Genomic DNA, 14,471 nt, shown 5'->3' on the forward strand with positions numbered 1-14,471 from the left:
ATACACACACACATATATAAACATATATATACATATACATACATATCTACATATATACACACATAGCTATTTCGTATCAGTGCAATACGCTGCTTGTTAAAACAGATAACTCCCGCTCTTACGTGCAAGTCTGCGTGGATATTATGAACTATCGTATTTGTTCAAGTTCTATTTAAATTTTATTAAAATAAACTTAGATTTTAAATATCCCAAAAGATTTTGCTCTCCATAAAAATATATCCTGTCAAAATTATACAAATTCAAATATGAACATGCTGCATAACAAAACCTGGAAATATAAATAAAATGTGTTCCTTTCAGCAATAACAAATCAAATCATTCAGTTGTCTTTGCTCATATGTCATTTTAGAGCTGGACGCCTGGCATCTTTTTGGCCACAGGTTCGTTTCTGTTTGGTGTGAGGTTCTGTGTTGTGGAGATTCTCAGGATGGATTGCAGGTGCTCATCAGTGAGGCGACTCCTGTGTGCTGTTTTGTTAGTCTTTATCACTGAGAAGAGCTTCTCACACAGATATGTGCTACCAAACATGCACAAGGTTCGAGCCGCATGTAGACGGACTTTTTTTGTTCTTCAAAGTCACCAAAGCGCCGTGCAAACTCAGTGCGCTCAGTTTATCAGCAAAGTGCGATTTGGGAACACCGTAGTGACGACTTGGTTTAACATTACTTGGCAACAGGGAAAGTGGGGCAAGGTGCACTGGTGCATTTGTGTCTCCCATAAAAGCAGCTTCACTTGAAATCACTTTGTGATTGTGCACGGTAAAACGTCCGCTGAAGTGTCAGATTCTTATTTAATTATTCTGCTTTCTGTATCTTCTGCATTGCATTCAGGTTACCCTGATGTTTTGTCTCATAGTGCCGTCTTAGATTAAATTCTGTAATTACAGCCACATTAGCTCCACAAATGAGACACACGGGTTCAGTAAACATATACTCAGCCTCCCATCGCTTTTAAAGGCTCTATTTTCAGAATGAACTTTTCTCTCCAGCATCGTGTGAGCTAGCTTCGCAATAACTTGCAGCATCATAAGCTAGACTTGATTAACGCGGTAAGTGTTCGGCAAGGCAGCTGAAGCGCTGCATTATGGGATCTGTAGTTTATTGTGTTACCAGCGCTTCATATACCTGGGCCATTAATAACAATAATACAGTATATAAAATGATCTCGGGCGGATATAATTACGCTGGCTGGATGTGGCCCGTGGCCCTTGAGTTTGACAAATATGGACTAAATAGAACTTGAAAAGATATATTTTTGAAATGTGATCACAAATTCAGATAGAGTTGACGCGCACTACAGCCTGCATCCTCCCCTCGCTCTTACTTTTTACCGTTCATCTAATGAATACACTGAGTATGGCTTTACCAAAACAATCATTGATGGCGAATAAAGTATCCATTATTCGAGTATGTAGATCGGGATATATATATACATATATATATACCCGCATATCGCAGCGGAGAAGTAGTGTGTTAAAAAAGCTAGAAAAAGAAAAGGGAACATTTTAAAAATAACGTAACATGACTGTCAATATACAGTATTTGTTTTGTGAGTGTTACTGAGTGTTGCTGTCATCAAGGATTTGATTATCATTATTTCTTTCAATCAGGTTCGTATTTGTAGGATGTGTTGTGTTCAAGTTACATTCCGTGTTTGTCAATCGTTGTAAAGATGACAGGTTTCTTTCATCGATTCGTTTCTTACTGCATCAATAAACAGCTCGTCTTCTTCTTTATCTGAGACCTGACACACTGCATGCACGGGTTTTTTTACACTGTCTTCCTTTAGCGGGACATTGACTTTTTCCACCGTGTGCTTTGTTTCCGCAGTAGCTGGATTTATGAATATGCTTATCAGACGCTTCATATTTTTTGCTGCCTTTTCAATTGTGTAATTCGGTTTTTGTTCAGCGCTCTTTGGAACTGTTGCTTTTATCTGTGCACTCGTCAGTTCCGTGAGCCGCGGTGTACATGCATGAAGGTTCCCAGCTGTGCTGGTGCCATCTCGTGCTATGTCCGTGGCTGTATTTAATGTTACCTTAGTCCTGGCACTTAAAACTTTCTCTCGCAGTTTCGCTGAGTTTGTGTCAAACACCACCCTGACCATCTCATCTTCCTCTCCATAAACACAGTCCTTCACCCGTGAATATTTAGTGGAGTTTGCTATTGGATTGCCGCTGACGGACGGCCTTATATGGGCAGGCACTAAATTACAAACGCCAGCGGCAGCCTGTCTATGAACTTAATTTAAAGTGTAGGTTTACATCGTGCTTTGTTTCCGAAGTAGCAGAACTCATGAACATGGTTGTATATGTCACTCGCTCGCTTCTTATTGTTTCGCTGCCTTCTCAATTATATAATGCATGTTTTCTTCAGCGCTTTTTGGAGGTCTTCCTGGTTTTCTATGTACTGCGTGATTACGTGGGAGGCGTGATGATGTCACACGAAACTCCGCCCCACGGCGTTCAAGCTCATCTCCATTACAGTAAATGGAGAAAACAGCTTCCAGTTATGACCATTACGCGTAGAATTTCGATATAAAACCTGCCCAACTTTTGTAAGGAAGCTGTAAGGAATGAACCTGCCAAATTTCAGCCTTCCACCCACACGGGAAGTTGGAGAATTAGTGATGAGTCAGTGAGTGAGTGAGTGAGTGAGTGAGTGAGTGAGTGAGTGAGTGAGTGAGGGCTTTGCCTTTTATTAGTATAGATTCACCTGGGGCCTCATGTATAAACGGTGCATACGCACAGAAATGTTGCGTAAGAACGTTTCCACGTTCAAATTGCGATGTATAAAACCTAAACTTGGCATAAAGACACGCACATTTCCATGGTAGCTCATACCCTGTTGTACGCGAGTTCTCCGCTCGGTTTTGCAGACTGGCGGCACCCAGCGTCAAAGCAGAGCTACTGTTCCTGTCTGGTTTATCTTTCTTTTTCAGATCCACATTACTGACGCGGTTTTATATATACACTGAAATTTACCACATATTATTTATTAGTTTAATGCATCTGATTGTAATTAACTTGTAACAGTATAGTGGTCTACAGAATGGTCAAACTATTCCAAATACCATAGCTGCTTTAGCTTTGTTACTCTCACTGCACCTTTTTTTTCTTCTTACAGCTGTTCCCGTTAGGGGTTGCCACAGTGGATCATCTTTTTCCATATTACTCTTACTGCACCACTCGGAGCAGCTGATCGGAAAGAGAATTATCAGTATGTGTGCATCAAGCACACGCTGCCTCAGCCATGCTGTCTATTGAACTGCTTCTCAAACGGCAAATGCTTCAAAACCTTTTCTGTACTGATCTCGCGGTTCAGAAAGAGTTTCATCCCAAGAACTCTAAACGCAATCAATCACTCCATCAAGTGCTCCTTGTAGAACTGTTTGCACTTATTTGTACAATCACCTGACTATAAACTTGCACTACAGTTATAATATTGCACAACCTGAGCCACTTTATAAAGCGCGTATTTACATATGACATCGATATCATTTTTAAGATGAAATGCAGCAAAATATGTTTATTATATTATACAGATAAACCTTTAACTTCATTTAAATAATCTATATTGTTAATAATTAAAGGACATGGTGTCGCTACGCTAGCAAGGATCTGGCGCTCCGTTTACGGATTGTTCCTGCCTCGCACTGTATGCTTCACTGGGACTGGCGTGAAGGATAGAATAATTAAACATTTACTACGAAGATATTTCAATGTTCCTTAAAGGTTTTGAAGAATCGGTGTTATATGCTTACAGATGGCTTAACGTCTATTACAGAGCTGATTGTGTGGCAATTGGTTACTTGGAAAAAGAAAAGGAAGGACAGGAATTGGGAGTTAGTACGTTTGAAAGAGACAGTACTGCTGCAATAAATTGTTTCATCGAAAGTCGCACGCAATCACTGTGCCACCGTGTTCCCATGTTTAATAACATGCTTTAACTCTTATCATGATAAAAAATATATCAAGTATACATCTCAGTATTTTAATTATTCAGACAGCTGTAATATTACGAACATAATGGATTCTGTCTCCTGTCGGAGGAAGACAAAGCACGGAAGCACATAGTGATTCACACACATAGAGCACATAGAAGATCAAATACAAAAAATGCTATTTTAGTTATGATGGGATTTGAGAAACTAGTAAATTAAATGATTTTAAGATGAAGTTTAAGATGTTCTACTTTAATGACAAAATAAACTACATGATTAAAGTGGAAATTTCGAGATTAAAGTTGACATTTCGTGCTTTTTTCCCCACTGTGTGCCTATTTTTTTTTCTCTTTACCCTAATAAGCTTTCATATGAAACTGTGGGCTACGACTCGGCTTTTCACGCGAATTTGATGCCTGACAACTTCTTTTTTTATTTTGGCCACTGCAACTTTGTGACCTTGAGCTTTCGAGTTTCTCTGACACGCTATGTCACTCGATCAACTTCCTTTTCTTGTTTATACCATTGTTTAAAACAACAAATAGTACGTTTTTCCTTGCCTCCACTTGGTATTCGATGAAATTGTTCTATTTTTCCTCGTGGTTTTGCCATTGTCTTTTCACAGAACACTGAGTTTAAGGGCTATTTAAATTGATTTACATATTCAAAAAGGCGTAATTCTGGTTGGAGATGGGGCGGGACAGCAGGCACGTGCACGTGCATTAATTTCAACGCTGACCGGGATTTATGTAGCGGAAGAACGTGGAAGTTGGCGAAAGCACAGATTTATGCATCTGGATTTTTTTGTGCGTAAATACATTTCCGCTTTTGTGCTTACGTTATGTTATAGTGCGAATTCTAAATACAGCGTTATGCATGAGGCCCCTGGGGTTGTGAGCTCCTTTGGTTCATTTTATGAATGGTGCAGTGGGAGTTGTACTGTGATGGAGATTCGTGCACTCAGGCTATGCTTACTCTGAGTGAAATTTTACGTTTTCTAAGCATTTAGACAAATAAACTCTTGTTTTATATCACATTTACCTTTGTAACTGAGCATTATCTGTGTGAGCCAGAATATACCGACAGAGCCTGGAAATGACTGACATTAAAAACACAGGACAGAATTAGAGAGTGAAGAAGCAAACTGTAGAGCCTGAATGAACTGGCAGGTGGTTGGTAGTGTACATGTGTAAAATGTAAAATAATGCCCACTGAGGACAAATACCTTTGCTGCAGAGAGTGGGACGTTGTATCACTGCTTCTAAAAGACTTGCGTGCCCCATGAGGAGCCTGCTTTGTGTTACTGATAGAGACGATATTCTGGCCATTGTCAGTCATAGAGTTCTGGAGACATTTTTCTATTTTCCAAAATTAAGTTGGTATAAACCTGGGAGATTAAATGAATAACCTTCTTCAGATTAAATGTATTTATTGGTCGAGATAGCTGTACATTGATAACTGCACTGATGTGTCAAAGCTCTAAGTGACTGAGTATTTATGTCGGCCAATATTTTTTGGAGTTTACTTTGGGTTCTTTAGTTTATCCCTCACACCACAAAGACAAGCATGTTGAAATGAGGCCGCTGCATTTTTCATTTTAATTTTAAATCCTTGGTATGTGCATTTTTGGGCAATTTTGTTTTAAAGGAAATATTGTGCCAAATAGCAACAGACACTTGCTTAACTTCTGATAATCAGTGCTTCTAATATTCACGGTAGGGTCAGTTATGCTAACTGTTCTTTACATGAGATCTCCACCCACAATGCTCACCTCAACAACATTTAATACAATTTAACTACTTCAGAAAGACAGAAAGGTGTGTTTTCTGAAATCTTAACTTTTTTTACATTTTGTAGTGGGTTGTATCCGGTATGTGTTAAGGCATTTGTTTCAGGGTTGCTGTAGTGTCCCATAGACTACCATTGTTAGGCCCTGGGGAGATGCATTACCAGTGCAAGTGAATGTATAGCCAGATTGTTAGAAACAACTACAACTTCGAAAATACTAAAAGAATTATCATTATACAGTATAAGCAATATTTTAGTTAAGACACTCTCACTATTCTGAAACAATCAAGAAAAAACCTTAAGATACTTTAATGTCATTGTTATGTTATACTATGCTACAGTATAATATGTTTATATTGACTTGCATTTTTGTTTTCAAACAGAGCTGAAAATTGTATTTATTTCAGATTTCAAGCTAGCAATTCAGTTATAAATGATAAACAATATTCTTCTCTTTCACAGGATGTTATGATATTGGGTGCTGTTGGGGCCTATGACTGGAGTGGCACTGTGGTTCATAAAAATGGGAGCAAGACTGAAATTTTTCCAAAGCAAACCTTTGAAAAGATCTTGGAAGACAGAAACCATAGCTCATTACTTGGTAAGCCGCAGACATCTCATTAAACTCTGACTGTTTTTCAAAAAGTGCATATTTATATATTATTCTTTATTAAACTTTATATGGAATATACCATTAGTTGTTAGCCACCACATGCCTCTGCATATGTTTATATAGTAGGCTAAGTGCAATCAATCACAAATTCATGGATGGGAAGAAAAAAATGTATGAATATCTCTGTCAACATGTCAAAATCACCTCTGATGAATGAACTCTTATACTGTCAAAGCAGCCCTTCAGAGTGTAAACATGTACAGAGGGGGCCATATATCTATATACAGTATATATATATAGTCAACTTCACTTATCTGCAATTCGATTAGCTGCAATCTCCGCCTAGCTGCAATGCAGATTTTGGGACCGTTTTTTTCGCTATACACTCCATTGCTAAGCTGCAATTCGCTTATCTATAATTTCCGGTTTGCTGCAATGCCTTTAATATTACCGTTTTGTGATTTTCAGGTCAGTCGGCTTTGGATAGCTGCAATGGCCATGCGAGTCCGTTTTCCGCTTACTGTACAGTCTACTCCGTTTGAGTGCACGACCTCCGGACGAGATCGCCACGTACGCTTAAGCGGAGTCGACTGCACTTGACTTTATGCAAATAGGGACCGTGCAAGTCATGTGTAGCTAAGTGGAGTGTGCACGCAGGTGGAGTCGACTGTAGTTGACACACTGTACAGAGAGAGACGACACCATACAAAGTCGACAGTACCAGGTATTTGCGTGAGCGGTGTCTGTTATTTCAGTAAGTTAGAAAGCCGACAGATCTGAAAAGATCATCAACTGATCGACATAATTTCGTTTTTTGAAAAGTTGCTGGAATATCATTACATTAGGTCTAGTCTAATATGGAAGACTTCAATAAAATTAAAAGCCCTGTCATTAGCAGATAGAGTAGAAGTGTTAAAACGAATTGATAGTAAGGAAAGTCAAGTGTCTGTTGCCAAGCACATTGGTGTTAATCTGGGGTGTCAACGAGCCTCAAACACCGACATAAACATAAAAACAGAGTCCTGGGTTCAAATAAAGGGTGGTTTATTAACTAAACTCGTTAATACACTGCAAAATGTACAAAAACACAGGTTTCTCTCCACAATTCTTGTCTTTACCACAATTCTCTCACCACCACACTGCCCTCCTCCTATCGAGCGTTGCCTCTCTTCCTCCCAGCTCCAATTCACCTGGATAAGGGAGTGCGGTCCCTTTTATTAAACACCCGGGAGTACTTCCGGTGCCAGGGAGATTGCCCGATGGAAGCAGTTTTGGGTCACATGGAAGTCCATTATAACGGAGCTTATCTCCCTGCAGCACCCTCTCATGGTACCCAGTGACTCCAGCAGGTCTGCTCTACTGGACTACATCTCCCAGCATGCCTTGCTGGTTTCCTACTGGGCATCGACATCCGGGGCTGCAGCCATCTAACATGCTGGGGGAATAAAAAGCCTCCAGCAATGTTTTTCTTTCCCAGTGGGCTGTCCATCCATCCCTTTCGGTCTGATCCCTTCTTCCTCCCCGGCCGAGATGCTTATCTGCCTAGTAGGAGTCCAGGTAAGGAACCATCTACTCTTCTTGCTGGGATGCCCATCCACTCTTTTGTGGCATCTACAATGCCCATAAGTCAAAATATACATGTAAAGTGTACATAATATCACAGAACATAACTGGCCAACTTCTGTCATGGTTTTTCTGCTTAATACACAGTGCTGCCACCTGTTGGCAAAGGTGTAATGAGGTTGCATCTTTTTGGTTGTTTGCCCTCTGTTATGCTAGAGCAACATCTGCAGATTTCTCCCCATCCCTATTCATTGTATTTTTAATTCAGTTCATTACAAAACATACTTCTGTGATTGGGCATAGAATTAATGCGAAACAATCACTGTTACTTGGACTCAACAGTTAGTTGAATCACACAAACAAAACTGCTGTTGCGAGGTTGAATTAAAAATCTGATGAAGTTCATGTGAGTTATGCTGTAATCAGAACGATATACTGAAGCTTTTTTATGCATCATGGAGCAGGATAGTTGCTTCCCAGTTTTCTTGATTTTGTTCTACTCTAATTGTTACTTTTGATTGCACTGTGTAAACGTGTTTGAAAAATCTGATTTTATTGCATTTCAGTTTCATTTATACAATAAAATGAGAAAAGACAAATACTTTTCCATATGGATTATGTTCAGATACAAATGGAAGTTACAGTGGTTAATTTAAGAATCATATCCTGTTGTTTTCATTTCATGTTGCTGGCTAGTAATACGCCTTTTTAGTGACGTCTGGGAGACATCGTTCATCCTGTGTTTTGTTCTTTCAGGTTACTCTGTGACGACATTGTCTGTTGAAGGGGGTCAGTTTTATGTGGCTGGGGCTCCACGGTCTAATCACACAGGTCAAGTTGTCACTTACACCATTGATGATAAAGGCAAGCCCACCGTCCAGCAATCCCAACGAGGAGAACAGGCAGGTATATTCTTATTTTACGCAATGGAAGATGACTTCTATAGGTACTGAGTTAAATATGACAATAGTAGCAACATTTACCACAAAATCAGGTCACTTTTAAACGTGTCAACAAAAACAACAAAGATTTCCACTTTGTAGAAATCATTAGCATCACCTTAAACAAATATACACAGGCTACGTCTTGAAAGTGGCAAAGATGAACATCTGGTTTTCAAGTTATTTTGAGGTCTGCTTAAGGAATGGCAGGCCTGAGGCTAAAGAAAATTCAGATGTCCTCCATTCTAACAGCTTCCTCATGCACAGTTTAGTCTGTTTCTTATTTACTTAATTCCTTTTTCTGTGAATTAGAATGCATGTAAATAGACATGGTAGGGATTTTAACTGAATCTAAAAGCTTTCATTGTGTTTGAACTTTGTTTAGTTCATTATCCTGCAGATTCAGTAAAAGAATTAGAATAGAAGGGCACAGATGCTGTATTTTTCTTTCCACACTTAATCTGTTATTTAGGGGGCAGAAAAAAAAGATGGAATAGATCTGTTTTTAAATTACTTAAAATGGTTTGCTATCCAATTTCACATAAAGTTTTCAATCTACATGTCCAACCAAAAATTTGTTTAACAATTGAATCAGTTTTTTCAAATAAATTATTTTCACAATCCTGTAACATATTTACATGTTAAATACTGTTTTGCATTTAGTATTTGATGGAAGGCTTCTCCATTTTTAACATCATTGACAAAAATCAAAGGCCTGTAGAGGCGCTCAGGTGGAGTGAGGCTGCTGTAGAAACATACCCCCTTGCTCTTAAAAGGACAATTGGCCACTTGAGCCAACAGAGTACTTCTTTGGCTGGTTGCTTTTAACCCCCATGTATGCGGGGGCTTGAATTTGCATCCAGGGTGCACATGTTTTCACTCTCTCCCATCTCTCCTTCCAAACTTATACCTTACCAAGAAGTCATTGAAAAAGACCAACACAGACAGAATTGTTCTTCTTCTTTTGGCTTCTCCCATTAGTGTTTGCCACAGCGGATCATCTTCTTCTATATCTTCCTATCCTCTACATCTTGTTCTGTTACACCCATCACCTGCATGTCCTTTCTCACCACAGCCATAAACCTTCTCTTAGGCCTTCCTCTTTTTCTCTTTCCTGGCAGCTCTATCCTTAGCATCCTACTCCCAATATACTCAGCATCTCTTCTCTGCACATGTCCAAACCAACGGAATCTCGCCTCTCTGACTTTGTCTCCCAACTGTCCAACTTGAGGTGACTTTTCACTTGCTTAGATTTAATTTTTTGCAGTGCACCAATTTCTGCACACTCTATTGTGCTGTAAATTTAACTTTAAATTGATACATTTGCCATTTTCTCCCAACAATCTACACTCAATTATCCATTACGACAAAGTGAAAATACGTTTTCTTAAAGGTTTACAAATTTATTAAAAATTAGCAACTGAAATGTGTATTTCTATAAGTATTCAGACTCTATGCTGTGTACTCCAAATTGTGGTCAGATGCATCTTGTTTGCTTTATTTCTCCTTGACCTGTGTCTAGAACTTGATCGTGGTCCACTTCTGACCAACTGAATTGATTGGATGTTGTTTAAAAAGACACGCACGTGTACAGGAGGTCCCATACTGCATGTCAGGATAAAAGCCAAACCATGAAGTCCAAGGAACTATCTAAAGTTCTTAGAGTTGGTTGTCTGAGTCAACTGAGTAACCAGGCAAGAAGGGCCTTGGTCAGAGAAGTGACCAACAACCCAATGGTCACTCAACATAGCTTCAGAAGTCCTCTGCTTAGATGGGAGAATCTGTTGGAAGGACTCCATTCAGGCATTTATGGTACTGTGGCTAGACAGAAGATAGCCTTGAGTAAAAGGTATACGACAACATTTAAAGAACTCTGGGAACATGGGGAAAAAGATTCTCTAGATGGATAAGATACAAAATGGACTCTAAGCGCTATGTCTGGTGAGGACTATGGGGTGGCAGCTTTATATATGTGGAGGCTGGGAAACCTGTTCTGAATTGAGGACCAGATGAGTGCAGCCAAATACAGAGAGGTCCTTGAAGAAAACCTGCTGAGTGGGGCAACGGTTCACCTTTCAGCATGACAATGACCCGAAGCATACAGCAAACACAACTCTGGAGTGGATTTGGGACAAGTCTATGACTGCCTTTGAGTGGCCCAGCCAAAGCCCAGAAGTAAACTTCACAGAACATCAGTGGAGAGACCTGAAAATGGCAGTTTACAGAAGCTTCACATTCAGTCTAATGGCACTTGAGAGGATGTGCTAGGAAGAATTGGATAAACTGCCCAGATCCAGGTGTGCGAAGTTTGTAAAGACTGACCCAAGAAGACTCAAAGCTGTAATTGCTGTCAAAGGGCCTACTACGAAATACTGAATTATGGGTCTTGATACTTACAAGAACGAGAGATTTCAGTTTTTGATTTTTAATAAATTAGCAAACCTTTCAGAACATATGTTTTCACTTTATCATTATGGGTTGAGTGTTGATTGATAGGTAAAAATTGCAAATGTATCCATTTAAACTGAAATCTACAATTAAAATAAAGTATGCGTAAAATGAAGAGGTCTGAGTGCTTTGTGAATTCACTTTATTTCTTAAAGTAGATTGTTACATTTTTAATTGTTATGCATTTAAAAAAATATATTTACAATAATGCAATCTATTTAAAGGTTGTATCTTCAAATCATCCAGTGAAACAGCCGTCTTGGAAATCAAAAGCCTTTAGTCTGAGTCTCGTGGGCTGAATATCACTTCTCCACTTTCTACATTACACATCTGAGCTGCAGAAATATTCAGGGCTGAAAATTGCCTTTACCATCGTCTTGGGTAAAATGACCGCAGGGTTTTTTTGACCGATTTAAGCAACTTGTAGCAAACATGTTTCAACATGAGTGTCATTCTGTTTAGCAGAAGAAGAATTTCATCTATAGGTGATTAATCACATGCTCCAGAGGTGCTTAAAACAGGCCGGAGAAAAGCCATCTTTGTTAGATTTTTGGTACAAGGCTGTCAGTAATGGAAGGCATTTATCCTTTTAAAGCAGATATTAGCAAAAAAAAAATAAAATGGAAAGGAAACCTAGGACAGTTGTACAAATTGCAACAGATTATTTTTTTCAGTTGGCATCTTTGAGTATGTAGTAGACAATTTATCATTTCTTTGTGATATTTCCATTTCCAGATTGGTTCATACTTTGGCAGTGTTCTCTGCTCAGTGGACATTGATCATGACCTTATGACAGATGTGCTATTGGTTGGTGCACCAATGTTTATGGATGACTTTAAGAAAGAAATCGGGAAAGTATACATATTTTCAGTAATGAAGGTAAGGGAGAATGCAACAGACAAGTAGGTGCACATTTGAGATGAATAAATAACATAAAGTGTTTTTATGGGATGAAACTTGGTGGTAAAAAACTGAAAAGTTAAAGGATATAAGTTCAGTATTTTTCAAGTCAAAGTTATTTCTTCACAAACATGATATATATTAATTTGCCACTCAAAATTGCGTTCCAAAGTTAAATCTTTTCTATAACTTTTAAAAAATACATTGTCATAACTGGTATGTTACATTAAACCCTACAGTATATGGCACAGAGCATAATGCAAAAAAATGACCAAATTTGTCCATTTTTCAAGTCAAAAGAGTTATCGAGTATTCATCCAGGACTTGAAATTACTCAGACATTTTAAAATAGGTTATATGTGTCATTTTGGAACCAAATTACCCAATATTATTATATTTAAAAGAAGACCAGCATTGCACACTACTTCAGCACTTATCTTCTTCTGTAATAATCGTTCAACTCCCCATAGTTACCTCTCAGAAGACCAAATCACAGTTAACTGGTTGGTTTTGTTTTGATTTTCTTAAATATTTATGTGAGAACTCACACAATCGAATAGAAAACATATCTTTACTTTGAGAAATATTGTACCAGGAATATGTGTTAAAATAAATATTTCCATATGACAAATATGCATGAAACTCAGAAGGCATGTTTTATTTAGTTGAAATTCAAAGATTATGTATTTGGTAAGTTTCTATTTTTTTATTTTCCGTTGGAGTCTTCTGCCCTATAGGGTTCATTATAAAACATCAGGACTGGCTATGTACTTTTTTAGTTTATAGAAAACGTTTAACTTTAGAACACAGTTTCAAATGCATGTATACCATGTTTGTGAAGAAATAACTTCAGCTTGAAAAATACCAAAATTATAATATAAATGAATTACCAGAGTAACTGCTTTAAATTCATACAATCAAAGAGGGTCACTTTTTTGTGAGCTTCAGATCTTAGAATATCTACCATGGTAATGTAATTATGATATTTAATGTACAGGGCAGCACAGTGGCACTGCTGCCTCATGGATCTAGCATCCTGAATTTTGTGTCTACACAAATTTTTGTGTCTGCATGTCAAGTTTAAGGGTGAAATCTTCCTGTGTTGTTGTCTGCATGACTAGACCTTACTATGGACTTTTGCATCATCCAGGGTTTTATCCTTCCTTGAATTAAATTAAGCAAGTTGAAGATTTCTATTCTATGTTAGTTAATGTATGAGAGTATGGCGTGAGTTGGTGTTTGTCATTTATGTAAAGACTGAACACTCTTACATGGTACACTGACAGAAAAGTAAAATGGTCTAGAAAATGTGTAACTCTAAATGTATCCAGTGTAGCTCTGTGTGTGTGAATGTGAGTGCCCAGGATCAAACAACATCATTTCCAGTGCTCATTTGTGCCTTATGTTCCCTGCTGCTTATGAAACTGTACTGCTGAATTCAGATTTGGAATATTGATGACATAAGAAACTCCATAAATACCACTAATTCCATCAGTCCAAGTTTGGTTATTTCATAGTTCATAGGTGTAATCATATTATTCAGTTATAGATCACAGATCTTTCAGTCTGTTGACTATTCAGACCACCAGTTGGTTCTCAACACTCTACATTAAAGTTTTTTTTCTGCATCCCCAGGGCATTTTGGGACAACGAGATATTCTTCAAGGTCCATCTAGTTCAGAAAATGCTCGCTTTGGAATGGCCATTTCTGCTGTCCCAGACCTCAATTTGGATGGAATGAGTGATGTGATAGTCGGTGCTCCTTTGGAATACGAGAACAAGGGTGCAATTTATGTTTATAATGGAGATAAAAAAACTCTTCGCACAAAGTACTCCCAGGTAAGAATAAAAATGGCGTGTCTAAGTGGAGGAGTTGTAAATTTGCTATAATAATTTATTTAATAATACTGTATACAGTAATCCCTCGCTATATTGCTCTTCGACTTTCGCGGCTTCACTCCATCGCGGATTTTAAATGTAAGTATATCTAAATATATATCACAGATTTTTTGCTGGTTTGCGGATTTCTGCAGACAATGGGTCTTTTAATTTATGGTACATGCTTCCTCAGTTTGTTTGCCCAGTTGATTTCATACAAGGGACGCTATTGGCAGATGGCTTAGAAGCTACCCAATCAGAGCATGTATTATGTATTAAATAAAACTCCTCAATGATATACGATATGCTTCCCGCGCGGTGCTTGATTGTTTGCTTTTCTCTCTTTCTCACTCTGACATTCTCTGTGCCTGACGGAG

The 14,471-nt window shown here is 38.3% G+C and overlaps 1 protein-coding gene across 1 annotated transcript in view; it reads left to right on the plus strand.

Moving 5' to 3' along the window:
* itga2.2 (integrin, alpha 2 (CD49B, alpha 2 subunit of VLA-2 receptor), tandem duplicate 2) overlaps nucleotides 1-14,471 on the plus strand; it is a 165,907-nt gene that overhangs the window by 102,179 nt on the left and 49,257 nt on the right. Inside the window, exons 11-14 of the mRNA XM_039758501.1 lie at nucleotides 6,214-6,352; nucleotides 8,684-8,829; nucleotides 12,052-12,195; nucleotides 13,852-14,055. Of these exons, the coding sequence (XP_039614435.1) occupies nucleotides 6,214-6,352; nucleotides 8,684-8,829; nucleotides 12,052-12,195; nucleotides 13,852-14,055 (633 nt within the window). The remainder of the gene's footprint in view (nucleotides 1-6,213; nucleotides 6,353-8,683; nucleotides 8,830-12,051; nucleotides 12,196-13,851; nucleotides 14,056-14,471) is intronic.

Source organism: Polypterus senegalus, chromosome 7 (assembly GCF_016835505.1).
Source record: "Polypterus senegalus isolate Bchr_013 chromosome 7, ASM1683550v1, whole genome shotgun sequence".
Taxonomy (NCBI): domain Eukaryota; kingdom Metazoa; phylum Chordata; class Cladistia; order Polypteriformes; family Polypteridae; genus Polypterus; species Polypterus senegalus.